We start from the raw sequence: 24203 nt of genomic DNA, 5'->3' as shown, positions 1-24203 counted from the left end.
GTTGAAATAACAAATTTTATTGATATTTACATAATTTATAATTTATAATCATAATCCATGATGGGTAATGGTAAAATTAATGGAAACATATATCCTTTCTTTTCCATTTAATTTTTTCCACATATAATCTCGGCTTTAGCAATTATTTTAATTATTTTACACTCATACCATTTAAGCGATTAAAAAAAATGATACTTCGATTAGAGTTAGTCCTTTAGAGATAAATTTATACATTAAACATATTGGTGTCATTTAACTCTGTACAATAATTGGTATGTACATTTTTCAATTGTATACATATGTATAATGCTCACTGATCTGCGCCACATAATAAATTTATGACTTTGTGCGGAGAGCCACTCCTACGATTAACTACGTCCTCCTTTTTTCATTTATAAATTAATTGACAGTGGGCACTTGTCGAATCATACAATTATTCACGAACCAAACAGTATAAAAATATTATTTTCACGTGCCACTGATTTTACCATAATCTGGAAAAAACTCAGAGAAGGAAAAAAACATGAAAGTGTTCTATTAACAAGTAATCATATGAGCATAGGTAGTGTTTGAGTTTTAGGCACCCAAGAACAAATATTGACATTTTTATACCTTGCCCAAAATTCGTATGTCGCACCAATTGACACGTATTTCAATTAGTAATAACTCATTACCGTGAATCCATATCTCCTACGATAAGGCATTTCGATTACGTAAAAATCATGTTTTCTCATTAAACTGTTTCAAATTTTTGTGATGTCGATGTACATTTTCCTTCGCTTCCAATAACAGCGCATTAAATTTTAATCCTGAAATCGCTAAACGTTGATAATGTGGATATTATATTATCCAAAAAATCCAATCTTTTCACCGGGATTAAGACCCAAAAATACAGCTTCAGATCAATAATAATTATATAAGAGTTTTATTTAATGGATTATTCTTTGAGAACTGGAATAGGAAAAGACTGTAGGTATATGTTCAATGTAATAATTACGTTTTTAAAAATTTATTTTCCTTTTTTTTGTAATAGAACACTTGGTCATTGCTTGATCTTATTCGAACCCGGTGATGTATTTAATTCTGTACAAACGGATAGTTAGAGAATACTAAAATGAAAATATTTTCTATCAATCGGGATGCAATCAACTCAAAAGTCATAAGTTGAATCTGTATTATAAAATTGGTAATTTTCCACTTTCTCTTTTTAAATAATATTTTTCTCATGGGCTAAAATAACAAATTTAATCAGAATAGCTTACTTAACGAAGTTGTAAAAATTCGGTAGTTAATACTCTGACATGTAGTAATCGAACAGTCTTCTTTGTAATTCTTCTTGTTTCTTCATCATTCTGTACAAGTGTCTGCATCAAAATGGGCAAATCCAATGGGATGCCAGTGCGCTTCACAAAATTATATTCCCCCCAGTGTTTTTCATTCCGAATACATCAATTGCATATATATTACATTATAGATTTGGAATTACATGTGTTTTGAAATGGACAGAAGAAACTTTATTGTCTTCTGAATTTGGCACAAACAAATAATTATGATGCGCTTATGATGCATTTTCTTCCAAGATATTTATACACAGGCAATTGTGTGATCCTTCCAATGAAATGGAATTAATTTCTTCATATTTTTCACCCTCTAATCAATAAATTCTCGTTAGCTACATCAATCAGAGCTCTCATAAACAGTAAGTAACTAAGTAAATGGCGAAGAATGCTGTTGAACCATTGATGCTGAATTTTTAGGTGTTATTTTTTTCGTTATTTTTTTTTTCATAAAGCTGACATGACTACATAACATTTGAATAAAGGTATTCAGCATTATTATTATTCACTTTATTTGGAAAAAATATAGAGTCACCGTGGAGTGGGAGAATTTCTAGGCATCTTTCACCCTCTGGCAACGAGGTCAAAGTATTCAGCTAGTTGGTGTTACTTGTGATACAGTGAAGGGTGTCACTTGATAGAGAAAACACCTGTTGCAAACGCGCACCGGCTTGGTATGTCCATATCGAGGTAAGGGAACATTATTACTGCTGCAGCGACCACAAAATACTTTACCACAATTTCTGCAGTGATGTCTACGTCTTACAACGGTGAAGCCAGCTTGGCATGCCATACATCTTGGTGCATCGTTGTCTGGCACCCATGCAGGCGCTCGTTCTACACACTCCTCACCTCTCTCTGTCACTGGACAGCCTGTGCCCATGAAAAAAAATGAACAAACAAAACATAACAGGATATTATTGATATTGCCTCAGGGGATTGAGTGGAAATTCATTTAAACTACTAATATACTTGGTTCATTCGTTGTATTTCCATCGTCGATATCGTCATCTTCATCTTGTAGGGAATCCTGTAGCTCAACATCCGTCCTATTGTCTAAACTTTCAATGGTATTTAATCTCTCAGATTGTGTTGGTTGATTGATAGAATTAACTTCATCGTTATTTTCAATTTGTGTGCTATTCATGAGGAAGACACATTTTAGGATATTTCTCAGGTCTGATGCAAAATTTGTTTGCAACTGATCAGCAACTCCTGCTATACAGACGAATAGCCGATGAACCAAATCTTCCGAAGACCTACGTTTATTATAAAATTTATTAATAGATAATACTTATACAATGAGATAGAACCGATCGAATCGGCGATCCAACGATAATAATCTCACCTGAATTTAGCTCTAATTTGATTTCTATTGGCGATTTCAGCTGCTTGCATTGCAAGTGCGATTTCCTCATCGTCCTGACAGTCACTTTGAAATTCGCTTGTCTCCGAACTGGAATCACAGCAGCTGGAGCAGCTTGAGCTAGATGCAATATCTGTGGGAGGTCTGCATGTGGGTGGAAGTTGAATGGATGAGTTGGTGTGTATTACTGCTGGGGCTGCTACTGTAGCTGTTGGTGTGGCTAGCATTGCTGATGCCCTAGCGACAATAACACCAGAATTAACAAGACCTGGCGAATGAGATTTTTTAATTGTAATTTGCTCTTCCTCTTCAGTCTGAGTTTCTTCGCAGTTGCAGACATTATGAGCACTCCCAGGAGGAGACGTTTCTATAGCTAGACCACTTTTGTCCGTTCTGGGGCCAAGACCGTCATTCGGAAGTACTTGCTGAGGTTCAATAATACTCTGACGTTTTGTATCATTCTCATATCGAGGCTCCTTCTTCCTCATTTTGGCCAGTTGTTCTGATCTCGATCGTCTCTGGTCCAATAATTTTCGATTGTGAGATGATGAATTGAACTGACTTCGGTATCCATAAGTTTGATTATGATAAATTTCCGATGATCTTGGCTCAAAGTGGCATAAGCGAGGACTCCTCTGAGGACTATGACTGCCAAAAGTCGGCATTTGTCTAGTGTTTTGACTGGGGTGAAGACTAGCTCCAAAATGTGACAATCTTGGATTGGATAGACAACGATCGGTTGAATTTGATCGTGAACTCTCAGTACTTGGTGACAAAGGACCACTACCGCGAACACTGCAAGACAAACTCCTCTGCATATCCTCATGAAGTCTTTTTCCTATTTTCCTATCAAATTTCCGTTGACGTTTCTTCAATTTATTCTCTTTAGTCTTTCGAGTGGATATTCTCTCTTGCGCATATTTTTCAATATTATTACCGATTTTATTGATATCTTGAGATGTAGAGGGGCAATTTTTACATTTTAAATCCCTCCAAAACTCCTTTGTCGATCGAGAACTATCAATATTGAGATTGAGATTTTCCCAATTTTCCGAATAATTGACCTGAAAGGTTGATTGATTGGAATCACAAACTGTAATTTGTCCATTTCCATATGCCAAGCCGACAAATTCTTCATTGGTCCCATTGAAATTCGAAGCTATTCTAGGTACATTTTTCGATATTTCACTACAACAGTAATTTTGACTGGATATTTCAACTTGGTTACCTAACGATATGGTTTTCTCACTCGTTACGCACGTACACAAATTGTCAGCAGCATTATTGTCCTTTGATGAAGATGAACTTGAAAATGCAATGGATGTTTCATGTAAATTTTCGTCATCACCATCACCGCCAATAATCTGCTCCTCATTGCCAAACGTTTTCTTCTCCTCCGGGCTCTTATCGTACAAACTTGTATTTTCTGATGATATTACTGTGCAAATACCAGAATCTGTTTGTTCGGATATTTCATTTGGGCATTCACCCTCTAGTAATAAACTTGAGAGAGTTTTATTAGCTTCGGAAATGAGTTTTTTCGAATCCATATCAGGCAGTGAATTGTCAACGTGAATTGTTTCACCGGTCACATTGTTCTCGTGAGATACTTGATTCAGTAGATACTGGGTCTGAGGAATTTCAATGTTACCAGTTGCTCCAAGAATTTGGGAAATGTCAGGACTTAGAAATCCTTCTACATTGCCAGTTGGTGGGCTCTCACTTGTTACAAATTCATTACTTTGTGAATTATCCGAGTGTCCTGGACCAACGAAATATTGGTTAGACGCTGAATCTCCATTCCTCAATTGATTAGCCATTATTTCTACCTCGGTAGTATCAACACCATTTAACTCTTGGACACTAGTCGCTTCTTTAGGAATAATTTCTCTAGCATGAGCATGAGCATGGGCATGGGCATGGGCATGGGCGTGAGCATGGACATGGGCATGGACATGAGCACAACTATTGGAATGTTCTGCTTTCTGTACTTTGTGTTTCCTATCTTTTCTCTTTTCCCTGTCTGGCTTGTCAATCAATCTTCTCTCAATAAGATACTCTATTCTGGCATTCTCTTGCTCCAAAATTTCAACCGCTTCATTTGCCACTTCATCCATATTAGAGCCTGTATTCTTTGTAACTGTGTAAAAACCTACAATAAAATCTTTACAGTTTGGATAATCTGTGTAGAAATTGTGAACAAATTCCTCAAGGTCTTGTTGGCAAACATTTTTCGTTGACTGAGACATTGGGGCTGATGGTTCTTCATTTGAACACAGAAGTTTTTCCAGCATGTAGAGCTCTCGATTGTTCAGAGTCCAGAGGAGTTCCCGTATTTTTAATAATAAATTTCTAAATGGTCTAAACATTTCGCTTATTGTATCAGGAAAACTGAGACACAGCGGGCCACCAGGTGGTGCGAGTAAACCCGCCACAATAGCCAGTCTTGGAATGGTAAACATGAGGGCTGGTTCGTAATTATCAATATCGGCTTGGTTTAATAAACCGCGTTCAAGTGCTCTTTGGAGTGTCTCAGAGAATAGAACGCAAACAAGTTCTTGCTGTTCGTACTCCTTGGTTGACTTAACAGGCACCATTGCCGCAACATAACACAGCTCAAAGTCAGCAAACAGTCGATCAAAAATCTTGAGTGATTCAATGAGCTTCTCTAAAAATGGCTCCAAAGGATTCTGCGCCTGAAACAATTCCTATCGTGATAAATTATTAAGGAAATCGGTTAAATTCAACGTTCATCAATCAATCTGTTAATATTTCCAACTCCAAATAATGAATTACCTTTAAGTTCATGTGGCCCTTGAGTGCATGTTCCCTAAGTAAGTTGCGTACGATTTCCAGAGACTTTGTGAGAGCTTTGGCAAGGGGTCTCATCGCAGAACTCTCAACTTCTCGATTCATTATCGATGAGCCCGCCGCCAGACACTCCGCACCAAACCACAATTGCCCAGCAAGATTCTCCTGCATAACGTCGTCTGGAAATTTCACCCTGAAGTCTCGATTTGCACGACTTTCAGGTATCAACTCGTCCATTATCTGATTGCATATCGTCAAAACTTTGTCCTGGCAGTGACGCAGTTGATTAACAAGTGTTGTACATCGTTCTGGCTCTTGTCTCCCATCGAATGAGTCCAATTCACAGGCAACAGCTGTTAGAGCCTCGTTGGCATAGAAGAACTGAGCCAGAAGACTGGTATCATCTCTCTAAAAATCCAAAAAATTGTTCATTACTTTTAATAAAATAAGTCTCGGCCTAAACACCATCAATATTTCATAATGACTATCAATTGCTTTGGTCATCAAATTCATTGAACAACTGCTCGTTAGACAGTGAAGCTAATTGTAATGATAATTATAGCTAAGGCGTACAATTAGAACGTATGGTATTATTCAATTCAATGCTCGATGCATCGGCTTTTCGTCCTGATGATAATTTTATAGTGATGTCATTACGTTACTCATTCTGGATCTGTGTATTTTATCTTTATTTCTTGAAAATTCTTTGATATATAAAGAAACTGCCTTGAAGTATGTATTATATACCGTTATCATTCGACAAATTATCTCTTGAAAACATGGAATTCATTCTTTTGCACGAATACCGTCCTAATTAAGACCCGACGTAATTCGCATTGATTAATAGATAGCCGTCTTTTCACGGTAATAAGCCCATTTTTTAAGCGTTATTATAGCAACAATAACTTTCTACTTGTTTCTAATATTTCATTGTCCGCAATATTCAACGTATCAATTTATTCAGTGGAGTTAACGCAATTGCTTACACACATGACAATTTCTCAACAGATATACTTCTTCATTATCTTTAATTCCACTCACTGATAAAGAACTTCAAGGCTTTTTTTGTAATCAAAACTGATGATCGGTCTAACTACATCGTCTCACTAGTTAGAAATACCTAATATGATACATAAATTATAATATAATGTAATAGTATTGGCAGTCATAAGCTTTTTTATTTTGCATATTTCGCATTTTGCAATTTAAGGAAGCGGAATGCCACTTATTCATGGAATTAATAAATATAGATGAATAAAAGAAGTTATGGGTTAAATATAAACTAAAGTGGAGAAGCTGAGGGCAGGTCGAGGCCACTAGTTTGTCTGGTGATTGCACGCACTTTTACTTTTTGTCCGTCACGTAGAGGTGCTGGGTGGTGCTGGGGACGGCTGTGGCTTTCCCCGGAGAAGCCACCGAGTCCTTATGTTTATCACTTTGGTAAATACCATTGGAAAGTGTCTAGTAAACTCGACAGAAAATAAGAAAAAGCTGCTATGAAAATTGTATTGATTTTAGTGGTAAATTCACGTGACTGCCCCTCAAGAAAGAGAACCACCTTGATGAGGAAAATTCTTCTGTTCTCTCTGCTACTATCCGGAATAGCAATGAGTGCACAACGCACTCCACGTATTCGGACCAATCATTTACAATCAGAAGAAAGTCATTAATTATTTTCCTCCGTCTTTTATACGAAGATATTCTGTTTAAAGATTACACTACATATATATTCAGGATCATCTGTGCGCCACGCACAATGGATTCAGCTTGCGCACGTGAATTTAAATAGTCTCCTAGCAATTTACCAAAAAACCAATAATCAATTCATTGAATATTCAGTACATCCGAACATATTATAAAATAGTATACACCGTATACAGTTTGTGTCTCATTGTTCGCTGATTGTTGTATTATGTTAGATGGAGTGAGAAAATAACTGATTAAAAAAAATGAAAGCAACATCTTTTCAGCAGCCAACCAGATTACCAGCTGTCTCCTCTGTAGTGACAGCCACTGACAGATAATCAGTATTTATGAAATATTGGTATCCTTCAATTTATCATTACAAGAATAAGACTTTCACGTTGAAATAAAATTTTCCTCGTTCCGAACAGGTGGCCAGAGCGCAGACTCATGTGTCATTTGGCTTTGTTCAGGTTTGGCAGATGAACAAGTGTACAAAAAAAAAATCAAATTACCACCTAATTTTCCATAAGATTAAAAATGAGTGTGAGACATCACGAGATCACTCATTACAAAATCGAAATGTGAACAAATCCGAGAGAATAGGAGAGAGAGAGGGGGAGAGGGGGGGAAAGACAGAGAAAAAATGAGTGATTGTTTTGCAGAAGGGATAACATTGATGGCGGCGATTGAGTAGCTTTATAAATTCTTCTAGTTATCGATGAAGAATAGGAGGAAAGGGAAGATTGAGTTCTCACCTTAGGCCTGTAGAACCATTTTCTGATCGACTCCATCGTATACAGCACAGACCGTCCCGATTGATGTCGAGTTTCCGCACGGATCACTGCGCCTTTCGCGCACCTCGCACTTGCGTCATAATCATGTCCGACATTGCAGTTCACACAATATCTTCCACATATATGTATCAATCATTCGTCAACTTGCATAAACACTTTTGATGTTGTTCGATAGTTCGACTATCAAATAGACACACTTTTCAACTCGCTAATCGTCGTATTTACACTAACACTGTTTTAGGATCACGCAACACACGCAACCATGCTACGACATAAAGTACAAGTACTGCATGTTTGGCCAGACGGTGAGAACTGAGTCTGAGAGTACCAGCAAGGGGATTTGTATGTGTGGTAGTGGGATACAACTCCATTCGAGGAGCGCCTGCGTCCTTCGGGTCGTCGCGTTAAACTGTCATGACTGTCACCAAAGAGGATTGGATAAAGTAGAGGGTGAGATCTGGGGGTTTGACTTACCGCAGTGGAATCGTAGTACTGCAACCCAAAAGGGGGAGGGCGCCACAGGTAATGGGGGTGTCTATCCGTCAGCTGACTCGGTAACTACCTCATCAGCAGTCCCACTGTCAGCGGGACCAGTCGGTATTCACTGAGATTAAAAAAAAAAAAATTTTAATGACTCCCAAAAATTGAAAAAAAAATTTTTTTTTTAATTAAAAAAAAAATAAATAAATAATTAAATTTTTTAATTTCAGTGAATACCGACTCGTCCCTCTGACAGCGGGACCAGTCGCTATTCACTGAGATTAAAAAAAAAAAATTTAAGTGACTCCCAAAAATTGAAAAAAAAAATTAAATTTTTTTTTAATTAAAAAAAATAAATAAATAAATAATTAAATTTTTTAATTTCAGTGAATACCGACTGGTCCCTCTGACAGCGGGACCAGTCGGTATTCACTGAAATGAAAAGAGAAAAAATTTAAGTGACTCATAAAAATTTTTTTATTTCAGTGAATACCGAAGTGGTCCCTCTGACAGCAGGACTGCTACTGAGGTAGTTACCGAGTCGGCTGACGGGAAGACCCCATCCCCTCCCCGCCAAACCACCACCACCCCCCGCCAAACCACCACCACCCCCCGCCAAACCAACCCCAACCCCTACCCTTAACCCCCTCCATTGTATGTGGTACCCTCTCTCCCTTGGGGTGGGGTGCTACGATGCCGGTGGGGTCACTCAAACCCCCAGACCTGAGCCTCTACTTTAGTCATCCTCTTCGGTTCTGTCAGCCCCCAGGTAAGGCCCAATTATGTTAGTACCAACCTCAGCTCACGGATGGCATCATCATCGATATTTTTTTTATCGACAGTGATATAAACAAATTGCAGAAAATAATTAATAATAATTAATACTTGTCGTAATCGTCCCGATCCCCAAAGTACCCCCAATATACTTCGATTCTCCGATTGCCCTAATATTTTTTTTCAAATTTTGTCTTTCAAATTCACAAGCAGCCGACGCGCCATCGCGGCGTCTTGGCGGTTTAATTTCAAACATTTTGAATGAATGCGCCAACAATTTCGTTCGAATAAAATTGCATTGCTTCTCCAATTCTTTCACTCTACGATTAATTGATATTTGAATGCCGATGGGGATGTAAATGCTACGGAATAAAACTGCGAATGGCCATTTTATTCCGGCAATTGTGGATATGCAGATGAGACGAGATAGTGCATGATCTTTTTCACTTACTATAATTATTTTTCAATGCAAAACAAAATTTATTCAATTGAAATTTGTGCTTATCTTGACTATCACGGTGAGAATAGTCTTGATAATAATTAGAGGTTCTTCATTGAGTCTGAGGAATTAAATTGGTTGGCTCGTTCGTATGCATTGTTCTTGTTTCGTGATTCGTGATAGGATAATAACAATAATCCTGATAGTACGTAGAATGGAAGAAAGACGCAGGGGCTGTTTATCAGGAAATACAAGGGGGGATTCGCGTGGGGGGATGCGTCTTATAAAGGCGCGAGCAAACATCCCCGACTACATTCCACCTTCAGAATTCAAACTCGCCACAGGTCCACCTCTACTTCAACCATTAAATTTAATTAACATTCTATAAAAGCTGACAACCAAAGTGACAACTGTTCCCATTTTTTTTTCCATTTTATTATTCACAACGAGTCGTCCAATTCTAATTATCCAATCCAATCAGGCAACCATCAATATTCCCACTCTTACGAAGGTAAGATTCAATCTATTTTTATCATTAATTAATTAATCATTAAATATTATTTTTATTTCTTTCACATTTTCTTTAGTGTGTCTGCTGCAAGTTTTCATGTGAATGCTTTAATTGATTTTTCTCTTTAATTGATGTATTTGATCTCTAACTTTTGAAATGAGTAATTTATCACTCCTACGAATGTCAGTGGGATGACATATCGAGTTAGTATTTCCTATCCGTATATTTATTTGAAACTGTCCGATGCCGTAGTCCGATGTATCATACTGTGTCATTTTTGAAAACTAAAAAAGGATTCAATAAATACGAAAAATACAATCACGTATTCATAATTTTTTTTAATAATAATCCATACATATTTAATATTAATGCATTCACATTTATATTGACTTTTTTTCTCACATTTGTTTGAGACATCAACAGTTATCTGTATTGCCTACTGGAGAATATAACTCACACTCCCACTAATATTCTCTTAAGAAAAAGAAAAACTTCATCGCCCATCGAATAATTAACCAACTTTAATAAATGCAATTTGCTATTCACATTTAGTATGCAATTTCAATTAAAAACTTTTGAATTAATCATTCCCGTTAAAATCGATTATCGGTACAGACTACTACTCAATAACAATGCGCCTTAAACTCTCCGAAAGATGGCGTCGTCGGATAATTTTCTCGGTTTATAAACTTTTATGAATTAACAAAAATTAAAACTTTATCAATTAATTTCAATTTTTAATTTCTGTTTCATTTTTCATCGGGTTAATTGCGATTTTTTATTATTCCCACATTTTCAAGACAATTAAAATATTTTTGGAAAATGACTGAATCTCTTTTTTTTCCCTCGTTAATATTCAACTTGAAGGGATAATCGTAAACGTAACTCTAATATTGAGGAGATCAATATACCAAGCGATACTCTAGCTGACGGGTGAAGTGAAAATAGCAATGAGGAACCATGGAAAAACCACAGGATGATGGTTTATGGTGGCAGTCGATGAGCCATCAAGGTTCCTATAAAATCCGCATTTCGCACTTGAGACTATAATAAAAATACATAATACTGAATATTTACTGGTATTGAGATTGAGAATAGGCTGCGTTAAAAAAGTCTCCGTGATGTATTCCACAGAACAGTCATTTAATGTAGAATAAAAATGAGATTGAAAAAAAATAAATTCCATCCCTATCAGATATTCCAAGCCCTCCATTTAGAAATCAATAATTTATCAAATTTTTCAGCTATTCTCGTTATCTTTCATTCTCCAAACTCAATCCGTAGCAATGGCTCTCCAAATTAATAAAAAGCATATAACTTTATTCTACTTGCATCAATATATTCCGTAATAAATTCAATGACAATCGGTAATCACACACGGATAGAAATATTTAGTAAAAATTACGGAACTTTCAGTTCACTTACCGATTACGGAGTTGATTCGAAAAATTTAAGTGACGGTATCGTTATTTTTCACCGATAATTCAGATAAAAATTACGGAACACCGCGGAAAAATTCTGTGACTTTAGATCAAAATTACGTGACAGTTCCGTAAAATTACCGACAACTACATTTCGCTCCAGAATTACGGAAAATACACGTAATTTTAATTGGGTGACAGTTCCCAAAAATTTCCGACAACCACATTTCGCTCCAGAATTACGTAAAATACACGTAATTTTTATTGAATATTTCTCTCAGTGCACTGAGAAAAAAAATTATTTTCGCCAAGAATATTTTCTTGCTACCAGTAAATCTAGCGATCACTGAATACACCCATAAGACTTACTAATGCCCAATATATTTTCTTGTGATTAATAAATATTCTTGACTAAAGAAATTTTTTTTCTCAGTAGAGGATTAGTACAGTCTACACTCGATCATTATTTTCTGGTATTTAATTTTTAAAGACAAAAATATTTGGGAATTTATTTCAGTGGAGTATTGGTGCATCAAGCTTTGGATGTTTTATCCGACGCTCTAGAGCATTTGAATGGAGAACGCCCAGGTTTAATACGCCCTTGTATAAGCAAACACAGGCACTGGGTCCTGTCTCTTATCCACAGGACACTTAGTAGCACTTACTCTTATCTTAATGACCAGGGACGCGCGTAGCGTTAATGGCCTCTTAAAATTAGCGCGAAGAGCAAGCACCCTTCCAAAAATTTTCACCATTTCGTCCAACATTTTTGAAATTTCCAAAAAAAAAAATAAATAAAAATATATCAGCAGCCATTTTGGATGAGTTATTAATTCCTAGATGATTGATGTAACAAGTCAGTGATAAAGGGCATCCTCTAGCATTGACATGCACTCCTTAGTCCCTTAATCATCAATATGAATAATTATTTTAATGTTTAATTAATTTATTTGACAGATGACACGTGCATTGATTATATTGATGATTCTCGTTGGGACAATTAGTGTAATCACTGGTCAGACATTCCAATACAGTCGTGGATGGACGACTGGAAAGCGTGCCGATTCTGGAGTCCTTGGGGTTGGTGGTGATTTGCCGTCGGATTTAAAAATGAATTTTCCAACTCAAGGTATCATTCGGCGGACAAACGATCCAGAAAATATTCATTGCGGTCTTCGCAAACTGAAGATGCTTTTACGTGGTAGCACTAATAATCAGGCAAATACCATTTTTTATTCAACTTATATTTATTTTATTATTCTATTAACAATCCGTTAAATTTCAGCTGTATCATCTCCCCTGCGATCTTCTGAATATTCTCCACAGAGAAGTAGAAGCTGGTAGTGAACGAGTTGGACACCATAAGAACTCACACCACTTGGATCTTTATGATAACGATAACGATAATGTTAATGATAATGATAATTACCTCAACAACAAATGAATAACTTTGGGAGGGAATAATTTGATTAAACGCAAGTCTATTTTATTTGTATGAAATAAATTAATTTGAGGGAATAAAGTGTTATTGAGGTGAGGAATAATGGAATAGTGATACGAAATGAAAAGTAGTATATCAAATAAAAATGACAGGAATGAGGAGGACAGGCTTGAAATAAACAGAAAAATTAATTAGAGCTTAAATTTGGTGATTGTAATTACAACTGAGTAACTTTACCCTGACGACAGTAATTGGGAGGACTCTAACCAGTTAGATATTCTAAAGCTTTTCACGAGTAATTTGCCATGCGCATAAAACGGTGCATCTTCACTTGTGAATAGTCGAGGTGCATCATAGCTGCAACGAGGTAAAATTTCGTGGATGAGAGTTCACTCAGTCTTGATCGATTCTATCCACCGACTGTTAATTAAGTTTTCGTCGACCTAATTGGACATTCTGAGGAGTGTAAAGAGAGAGGGAATGATGGATAAAAGAGAGCCATAGATGGATCGACGGTTGGTCGGCTCCTGAACGGGTGGGATTTTCTCTGTCAACGGCAAGATGGAGTGAAACCCTGCTGAAGAGAGACAACTGGTGAGTCGACGGATTATCCTGCTCTCGATCCCGCTTCTCCACGACGGCGCACAAACTCCACCCTCTCCGACAATTTCATTTTATCCCCCATCCAACAACTAAATTATTTTTCCTCACAATCACTATTCACTATTCGCTTAATTATAAACTCCCTGGATTATATTTATCCTCACAATTCGACTAGTCCAATGAACTTCTATATCGATCATTCACGCCATACCCTATCTTTAAATATAGAAAATCCTTTAATTAAACATTTTGATAATAATCCACTGCTTATCATCGGTTAGATTATTTTTTATAACACACTTGGAACTTGTCCGCTAATCAGAAAACAATTACCAAAGGCACACTTGGGGACGAAGTTAATCGCATTAAATATTGAAACATCACTGCTGAAACTAGTGTGTGTTTGGTGTGTACAGTAGCAACGCAAACCGTTTTGCCATTCTCCTCCCCCCGACTCTTTTATTTCCCCCAGGAGTAAATACATGCTGTCTATTGATGATCAACATAAAAAGGGACATTGTGATCCAGAATCGTTAGATCCAATGGATTATCGCTTGGTTTCGTGTTACCATCCATGAAATACGACACTTGTCTCTCATTATCATTTCATCCCCCGAGGAATATTATAAATAATAAACAATTTAATAATTTGATATTTCAATGAAATTAAATCTTAGATTTACTCTGACAGGGAAATCGACATGTCTCTCTGATTTTCTTAGACCACAACTCCTTGGATCCCATTCACACAACGAGGGGTGGGGGTAAAACAATTTCCTGCCCTGCGTCCATGAAAGATTAAAATCACGATTCAAAATCCCATCATTTTCTGAATACATATGTATACATATATATATATATTCAGGGTACTATGGGGTAAATTAACGAGAGCCCTCATTGCGAAAAAGCTCGAGTTGATATCCATTCCTTTTTTTATTTTCAGTGCTCCTTCAATTTCGACTCGATGATGGACGGTAATTGATATATATTACTTGCTATCTGTTAAATCAGAATGGAAATAATACAATTGGGGATAAATAAGGCGTAGGACGTACCGAGAATGAAAAATTTGAGGGAAGTTACTGAACTTTTTTACATACGAAAAGGAAATAAAGTGAGAAACACCAATCATATTTCAGTAATTTTTTTTTCGTATAAATACATAAATCGGGCAATCATCCTAAATGGTCCTGGTGACTTCTCGTCGTTGTTTTATTTTTTGCTTTAATACCTCTTTCCTTTATCCGCGCCTGTCGACTATCATTTGTGTTGTATGCTTGACTCGACACCAAGAGGAAATGCATCTGTTTCATGCTGTTTTTTTTTTCAGTATATATGTTTTCAGTATATAAATGTCAAAAAAATATTGAATTCTTCATAAAGACTATACCCCTATCATATAGGGGTACACCACAAAAAAAAATTATTGAATTAATGAAATTTATAATAAAATTTATTCCTTTATGGATTATTTATTTACGGAAATGATAAACGCGCGATTGTAAATCACAATTAAATTTCAAATTCAAATATCTAATTATGAATATAATAAATATTTTTAAAGTGATAATAAAAAAATAAAAATGTATACACATTTTTTTTAATTAAAAAATAATTTAAAAATGAAATAAAAAAATATTATTATATATATATAATGTAAAGAGCCTAATCGGCTATATATGGATAAATGAATTTAAATAATTATTATATATATATATATGTATTAATATTTTTTAAAAATATTTTTACATTTAAAATTAAAAAAAATGAAATAAAAAAATAATTAAGAATTTTCTAAAGCTAAGATGCGCGGCGAAAAATGTTTTTCGGTACACCTGGATTTTTTGAGAAGAGAAAATTACCCGTTCCATGGGCAGAGCTATGAGGATACATATCTTGATAGTAAAGTATTGACAGGAGAGTTTCAACAGTCGATAATGCATTCTCATCGTTGTCACGAGGATTAACCCTGTCGTGAATCGAGTAAGTATCGAGCAGTATTTCCACGGGGAATTCTAGGATTACGATGGACGAGTAACAATCAGAGAGATCGGGTTTAGTAAATCCATCGGCGTTCCCACGCCGAAATTAGAGTACCAAGTAAATGCCAGAGTGCGTGAACATTCATCAATTCTTTCATAAATCCATTTGTTGTTTTATTTAATCTCTTTTGTTTTTCATTATTTTTTTTGTGGATGTTTTTAGGGTTTTGAGAACTGTGAGAGCCGAAAATAACCGACAAATGACATCGATTCTATTCCAACACTAGGGAGTTGGTGCGGCTGACCACAGAACGATCGGAAATACAGAAAAGACAGGGCTCGAGTTCACGAGAAACATTTCTCTCTCATCTTTACGAGCAGGAAATAGACGTGCAACCTCAACTCGAAAACACCGATCGGCCACTTATTTCATTGTCAGAAAAGTCATTTCACAAAATAACGCCGTCTGCCTCTGATGCTTGAGTGTCCCTAATGGTACGAGAAAATTGATTTGTTTTATTATTTAGCCTTTAATTTTCATATAATCGATAACAGGTTTTAATGGTGGTAGAGGCGACTGGTAGATGTACCTCAAATGAGGTGAAACATGATTGCAGGGGGTCATGTATTGGGGTGTTTGTTGCGGCATTTGTCCAAATCAAACGAGTGGATGGGGGTAGGAGGAGGTATGAGAGTGAAAACATAATTGTCGGGGCATTCGTTGCCAGACCAGACTGGAGCTAATATTGGATTAGTTTTTAATTGGAAGGGGGGCCATCTCGAGCACGAGTGGCATCACTACCACCACCAGAAACAGCACCACCACCACCACCACCACCAGCAACAACAGCAACAGCAGCAACAACAGCATCAGCAGCACCAGCAACAGCAAGCATTGGCCTTTTGGGTCATTGAATGCAGCCAAAAGGAGGTGGGCAAGTGTATGTGTGGTCTCTGCGCAAACGCTCGAGAGGGTTGGGGTGGATGGGGCGCGATATGCCACTGATGTATGATTGAGGATTAATTCCACCAAGGGGCGTGTGCATTCTCTCTCCTTTGGGATACGTTTCTACGCTCTCCATCGAGCTGATCATATCACTCCCCATCCCAGTTATACGTATTTCATCAATTAACGGTTATCATATGTCAGAGAATATATGGAATTTGATTGAATTGCTAGCTTTAAAATAGTTGCACGTTTTAAATGAGAATTACAAGAAATCCGTACCTCATTTTCATGCTTTAGCCATCACCTAACAAAATTCCAATTATATGTATGTGTATTTATATATGTATTAGGGTGAAATTGAGTTTGAAGAAGCGGTCTGGAACATTTGTCTCCAAATAATTGACCCGGACTTGGGAGTAGTGGCTTCTCTGCAATTATAGGTAGTAAACGCGGCCACATCCGGCACACAAGTGAAACACACTCTTCTAGGATACGAGAGGTTCATAAATTTTTAACCTGCGAGATAAAGACGCCCATCGTTACGGGGAAATAAAACAATTATGTGAATCGAAAAAAAGAGCGACCGGATGTTGTTATATGATTTGAGGGATGATGCACACGGTAATGTAGGATGCCACCTTCAATTTCGACACCCACTAAAAAAATTATTGACAAGTGTTGAAAGAAATATAAACAATAATAAATGAAATAAGGATAAAATTTTGAACAAGTAGAAAAAATAATTTCTCCTCTAGTGATGTCCGTAATTAGTCTTTATATTTTCTTGAATATTTATATATATACAACATTACACGTACATAACATCACATAGCTCGTTATACATCATATTCAAATACGTCTACCAATTAATAATAATTTTTTAAATACATGTCACCTATTGTATGTTTTCTCTCGGAATTCTTACACCGACATTGAGTTATAACCACTCGTAATATTATAACCGCGATATTATATAGATATCCTATACTCTACAATATTAAGAATAATCTGGCTTCAATAATTCAAGTGGTATATACATGGCATACCTTCTGACTTGCCGCCCGCACTAGATCACTCTCTATATCTTACAAATAATTTGTTCAAGTGTAGGGTATTATTTACATAAATGAGATATGTTTTTCTGTTCTTTTTCTATTCGATCTATCGATTTATAGAAAATACCATTTATCTTTAGCAAATGGGCTCGGTAAGGGGTTGAGGTGGGCCGTAGGGTGAGGCCCACTGGTTGACTGTGTGTCCAAGAGGTGGTGCAGAGGATTGCCCGTCTAGGTTTGCAACAGATGCTCCTCCAGGATGATTACTCACCCCTCCTGGATAGCCAACTTTTCCCAGAGCTTCTGCTTGCAGTGATAACATCAAACGATTCGCCGCTTGTCTCTCAGCTTCTCTTTCCTCAGCTGTTTGTCGTCTAAAATTATTAATCATTCAGTGAGAATATTTTTATTATCGTTCATTTTTTAATATCTCCAAATACCTTTGGACTAAATTTATCATCTTTTTATTAAATTTATTTGCATCAGTATTGAAAGGGATATTTAAACCGTAACAATGTCCATTGAAAAATTTAATAGCCCGATATTTCGATGAATGTCTGTGGTGATTAAATCGAAAAATTTATTCGTCTGAGGCGCCAGTCTGACCTCGAACCGCAATCAGGTATCCAGTTGGACATTCTCGCTCCATTAGGGCTTAATCTCTGCTACCGGTAATTAAATGGTTTTGATGTATATAAACCGGGGAAATCGTCTATAGGTTTCTCTGTCTTTTATTTCTACTATTCTGTCTTCTATTTACATAATCATTTTTAAAAAAATCAAATCGCTGAATTCGAACTCGCGAACAAATACCGAAATGCTGGAACACTCAATAGGGGAAAAAACGATAGGGAGAAACGAAAGAAATGATGAAACAGTCGTACGTTATAGGAAAAAATTTCGTTTCCGTCCCCGTTTTTGTCCAACTCCTATTTGTGAATGCTTCGAACTAATTTTGAGGTTTTCCAAGACCAATCATTAGCGCAAACTGGTTCTCCGAGTTGAGTGTGGATGAACAGAGAGAGGTCTTTTGACTTCTCTCATCGGAGCTAGTTCACATATACATATATATATATAATGCGACGCACACACATGAATCGCTCCACCCATGAAACAGCTTCCTGTAATTTTACTTAGCTCTTTTCGGCGCTTTTTCCTTTTATTTTATTCCCGTTTTATTTTTTCTTCATCATGATTGCGTGCTCATATTTTTTGTCGTTTCAGGTATAAAACCATCATTGGGTATTAGTTGAAATCGAACAGTACACGTGGGAATGAATTCCCAGAAAATTAGAAATTTCGTTAGTAGTTTTTGTTACGTTGTACGAAATATAATTGGATGTTCGGCCATTGTGAAATTAAATTTCAAAACACGTGCTTTATCCTCGACTGCTCGGTGTGACATTATATACAGGCTTCCCCCCGTCTGTCCCCCTCACACGGTCGTGTAATTAATGCGGTTAGCAATTAATAATTGAATACCCTGTGCCGATTACATTTCACAGCCCCCGATGGTGCGACCACTCTAATATACCATGCCCAAACGAGGGGACAATTCACTCATCTCCACCATACACCCATCATCCACCATAATCTTTATCCAACAGCGTTCACTTGAATTTCAAAGAGAAAAAAAGAGAAATTGTTTAAAATTTCACCGTGTGACTTTGAGTAAACAAATTGATCGACAGAGACTAGAGGGATAAAAGCTCTTTTTCAAGAATCCAATCCATCCCCAACAAACACGGCAAAATCGTGTAGGTAGGCGTGTAAGTAACATACACATTCAAACAGGGGGATAGGGGTATGAATGAATGTTTAAAGAGGCAGAGTGGGGTGTGTAAGCGAGACGAGAAAATGGTATTCCGACACGAGGAGATCGAAGCGATTCAAACGTTGGATTTCGAATGTTTGACAGTTTAAAAGCCAAGGAAAAGCCAAGCCGCGGAAGTCAAATGGAGTTATAGTGAGGAAAGGGGAGGATGGGGTGAGAGGGTGGTTTTGGAGCGACCGAGGGAGCTTGGGGGGTGCTAGCCCGACTACATAATGTACGGGACAGGGCTAAGCTGTTAGGTATCTGAATTATTGAGAACCGAGTTATCTCGTTCGTGCCTACGGTCATCTCGTTATTTTACATGGCACTCGCTGCTCTCTTGTCGCACGAGACGTGTCTCCAATGATTATCGACATTTTCTTTTTTCTTCACCCCTCTCCTTCACCCCCCTCCACCATCCACCCCTATTTTCTCTATTTTTTCTATTTTTATTTTTAAATCTAGCGATAGCGACACTATTAAATGACTAAACGACTAAATGACTAAATGACACTTGTAAAAAATAACTGAAATTCCTTGAAAATTGTGTGACAATATCGATGAATGGATCGTGCAAGTATTTAACCTCCAGGCCCATCTGATGGTTATCTCCTGTGATGTACAGTGCACGATTAAATGGCGGGTAATTTGGTATGAATGCGCTTGTCATTGTACTCTATAATTGCATTGGGAAAAACAGTGGTGTATTTTTAAGTGATACATGCTGGGTGTCACAGTACGGCATGACAAACTGAGAAAAAAATTTTCTTTCATTTCTTAAATATTCTCGACATTTACTAACCACAAGATATATAATTATATAAATATATTTGGCATTAGTAAGTCTTATGGGAGTATTTACACAGTGATCCCCAGATTTACTAGTAGGAAGAAAATATTCTTGGCAAAAATAATTTTTTTTCTCAGTGCACGTCCTGAATAGTAGTTTCCATTGTACAAAAAATGGAGTTAGAAAATATGAAAATTTCCGAGTGACCTTGAGAGCCAGGGGTGGTTCATACATATGCATATATATATATATATATATTTTTTTTTTGGTCATTCTTTTTGTCATATAGTGATATCGCCCTGAGAATGCTGAGCGTCTCGCCGTACGGCGCGCCTGTCATCCTCTTCCACTTGAAGAAACCCGCGTGGGTTATTCTTTTATCTAAATGACGTGTTTTCGGACTGTCCTTATCTTGAAGAGGGAGCCCCCTTTTAATACGTGACGCCTGGACCCTCAAAATTTAAACGTCGAATATCCAAACTTACTATTAAAATACCAAGGACAAGTTATACAGGCTTGGTAAATACCTTGGATGAATGAAAAATACATGAGTTATTAAAAATTATGAGGTTTATGAGATTGAATGATGATAAAGTGACATACCTCCACTTGGTCCGCCTGTTCTGAAACCACGTCTTCACCTGGGCGTCTGTCATCTTGAGAGACTTGGCAAGAGCTGCCCTCTCCGCCGACGCCAAATATTTTTGTTTATGAAATCGTTTCTCCAATTCAGCAATCTGCAATCTTGTGAAGCTCGTTCTCGGTTTCTTTCTCTTGGGTGGAGTTCTATTCTGATAAGGATGTCCAATTCTTCTAGGAAAAGCTCCAGCCACTGTAATTCAAGAATAAATTGTCTCCATAAATATCGATAGTATGTGAATCCCTTTTAAAAAAAAGCATGTAACGTTTTTTGTCAGCTTTTTTTGGCGCTATGCATATCAAAATATATCAATATAATATGATATATATATATAGTTATAATATATATATATAAATAATATATATAATATATAATAGAGATAATATATATATATATATATATAAATTATATTAATTTTATACAAATTAATTTTTTTTATATAAATTTTTAGACTTTTTTCTTTCTTATTTTTGAAATTCTATATATCTATATATTATATTGGAAATAACCGTGAATATATATATATATTCCAATGATAACACCTCATACGTGGACGATTTGGCGCGCATAGCGCGCCATATACGCTAGTTTTTTATAAAAATAAGAGATGAGGTATATTTTTGGAGAAAATTGAATTTGACGGGTGACAGAGTTGGCAGTACACCTTCAAAATACCATGCAATTATCGTAAAAGATGAAAGGGTCATAGAGTGAACACTCATTCCTCCCCTTCATCCACGTTATACCTTTTTCATGCCTTCATTCTCTGTACATTCTCAAAAGCTACCCTCCTCCCTGCAATATATACTACTGAGTGGTGCGCTTCCATAATTTCACTTTATAATACGATTTCCCTCTAACTCATTGCAATGGCCTCTCACTCGCCTCTGCTCTCTCAACACTTGCGTCACTATACTCCCTTATTATTACGATGATAATCGCGTACTGCCTCTTACACCAGTTATATTATATTATCACGCTCGGCAACCCCATTCGTCGGTGCGCCCATTGGCGTTGTCTCATTATGTATATATACTCAGATATATATGTGATAGTGATGATAGTGGATACACAGAGAGAAATATGTACGGAAAATTATTGGCACTGCCTTGGTGAAAAGTCATGGGAAATTCAGGAAAAATCACTGGAGTTCTTCGGAGTATTTACTGCGCAAGGGCAACAAAAATTACTGGACTCATCCTCAATTTTCTCTGAAGTTCATTTGATCTTCTAAAATATACTGCTAAAAACCTGAAATATCCGTACTAGTTATCCACTCTTTACTGCGCTTCCAGTAAATTTTACTGGACTCCATCATAACATTTAAGAAGTCGCAATCCTCTATTTACTCCACTTACTGCGCAGCCCAGTAATATTTCAAGCGATTCCGGTACGAATTTTTCATCCAAATTTCTCAGCAGGTCCCAGCCCGGACATCATCGATACATTTACCTTCGGCGCGTATAAATTTCCTTGAAAGCATCAACAATGGAATTGTTAAGTTTATGGCATAACGGAGCACTCCGCCATTGTTTTCCAGAATGAGTACACCTTCATCAATTAGCCCTCAGGCCTAGTGATCCTCAAGTATGATAAAGTGTCATAGCGGGCGCCATATTCAAACAGCTTGTTTTTTTATTTTCTCATGTTCAGCGCAAGTGTCATGGGCTTTGGTGGTTTAGAAATATGTATTACATTGGGCCTGAGGTAAACCGTCATATGTATATACACAAAGTTAGCGTGTCTAACGACACGTGCGACTTGAATTCACCTGAGGAGCATATCGGCCATATCAAAGGACACAAACACACCGTCCAACCGCACGCCAGCATATACTTTGCCCACCCCTAAATATGATTTATCCCTCACTAATCAGCGGATCGCGGAATAAAAAAAAAATTGCCCCACTGAATAATAAAAAAAACACATTGAAAATGCAGAGAGTAAGACGAAAATGGCACCGATAACAAATGAATAAGAAAAGAGGGTTGGTTTCCGACAGTTCTCATCACTAGACAGACACGAATGGAGGGGATGGTAGCAAGTGGAAACAGAGGGAACAACGAACTCTCATCCCTCAGTAACATAATACCAGAAACGAGAGGAGAGAATCTGCCTTTGCGAAACACGTGATCTTTGTCAGGGGAGGGGGAGTGTTGGAAGAGCAAGATGGCGGTAAGAGCAGTGGAAAATGGCCAGCATAAATAAAGTAAAGACACAGAAAATGCGTGAGTCTGTCTCTTTTTCGCGAATCAGCGAATAGAGAGTTGAGAATCAGGTGAAAAAATGTATATTGAAATGAGTTGGTTTGGATTGAGTGGGGAAGTCTCTGACCTACTGAGCTTGAGACATAACCTTTGTCGGTTTTGTGCCTCAATCATAACTGACGTTTAAAATGACTCAGTCGCGGATTCGTGTGACGCAATCTTTTATTCCTTATAAACCAGCCACTTCTAATCTCTGCGACAGAAGTTCTAGCGAAAGTCATTATTCCACTGCTCACGTTCGAGTTAGCCACGTTAATGGAGATTGTGGCCTTCAAAGTAAATTGTTTTTCTGCAAGGATCCATGATATTGTACTCTCGAGTGGTCCATAAAATTTCAAATATCAAATAAATATCTTGCATAACGGTGAAAAAAAAAAATATGAGAAAATTATTGCGGGCTTTTGGTGATTATTTAGAGCGGCTGAATGATACATTTGTGAAATTGAGTAGAAAAATCGTGATGCTGCATGATGACGGGGGCTGTAATAATGTAGATACATGAAGTAACGATGATTGGATGAGCGAGTAACGACTCCCTGGAGATTTAGCTCATGTATTCATATCGTCTGACAGGCGGATGTCACGGATTTTCCGGCCGCTTGGATTTTAACATTATTGTTACAGAATGTTAGTCAGAGAGAAGAAAGGAATAAAGGAAATGCAACATGACTCGTTCGCCGCAATTTGCTCGGTAAAAACAAAATGCCGTATTCTGACTATTCATGGTGCGTGTAAAGCTCGTACCTTACACGAAATCATTGTGAAATGTTTTTTTTTTTTCTTTTTTACAAAGGGGCTCGAGAGAGAAGTCCATATATGGCCACAAAAATATCAGACAACCCCTCATCCATCACCATTCGTTGAGAACATATTAATGCTGTTTATTACACTGTATTTTCATTCTTACACTGAGAGAAATATCCCTTTTAAAAAAAAGCATGTAACGTTTTTTGTCAGCTTTTTTTGGCGCTATGCATATCAAAATATATCTATATAATATGATATATATATAATATATACATATATAAATAATATATATATAAT

General features: G+C 36.9%; 3 protein-coding genes across 4 annotated transcripts in view; 1 reads left to right on the top strand and 2 right to left on the bottom strand.

Annotated features, from left to right (window-relative positions):
• Positions 1 to 943: 943 nt before the first annotated feature.
• Positions 944 to 8412, bottom strand: LOC105266751 (lateral signaling target protein 2 homolog). Of its 2 annotated transcripts, none has more exons than XM_011305145.1 (5): positions 7956 to 8412; positions 5500 to 5922; positions 2686 to 5411; positions 2310 to 2596; positions 944 to 2210 (listed from the first exon to the last, which is right to left on the bottom strand). In XM_011305145.1, the coding sequence occupies exons 1-5, from the start codon at positions 7989 to 7991 to the stop codon at positions 1930 to 1932; spliced, it is 3753 nt and encodes a 1250-aa protein (XP_011303447.1). In that variant the 5' UTR covers positions 7992 to 8412; the 3' UTR covers positions 944 to 1929. The 2 variants fall into 2 exon arrangements, with proteins under 2 accessions (XP_011303447.1, XP_011303448.1); XM_011305146.1 differs by having other exon boundaries at positions 2686 to 5399.
• Positions 8413 to 10016: 1604 nt separating this feature from the next.
• Positions 10017 to 13237, top strand: Crz (Corazonin). The gene is made up of 3 exons (XM_011305144.1): positions 10017 to 10198; positions 12577 to 12837; positions 12905 to 13237. The coding sequence occupies exons 2-3, from the start codon at positions 12577 to 12579 to the stop codon at positions 13061 to 13063; spliced, it is 420 nt and encodes a 139-aa protein (XP_011303446.1). The 5' UTR covers positions 10017 to 10198; the 3' UTR covers positions 13064 to 13237.
• A 4194-nt stretch (positions 13238 to 17431) lies between these two features.
• Positions 17432 to 24203, bottom strand: part of LOC105266829 (homeobox protein C15) — a 13675-nt gene continuing 6903 nt past the window's right edge. The window contains exons 2-3 of the mRNA XM_011305265.1: positions 20856 to 21084; positions 17432 to 18023 (exon numbers count right to left, since the gene is read on the bottom strand). Coding sequence (XP_011303567.1) covers positions 17786 to 18023; positions 20856 to 21084 — 467 coding nt within the window. The 3' untranslated portion in view covers positions 17432 to 17785. The remainder of the gene's footprint in view (positions 18024 to 20855; positions 21085 to 24203) is intronic.

This window comes from Fopius arisanus, unplaced genomic scaffold, assembly GCF_000806365.1.
Source record: "Fopius arisanus strain USDA-PBARC FA_bdor unplaced genomic scaffold, ASM80636v1 scaffold00041, whole genome shotgun sequence".
Taxonomy (NCBI): Eukaryota; Metazoa; Arthropoda; class Insecta; order Hymenoptera; family Braconidae; genus Fopius; species Fopius arisanus.
This window is presented reverse-complemented; position numbering and strand designations above follow the sequence as displayed.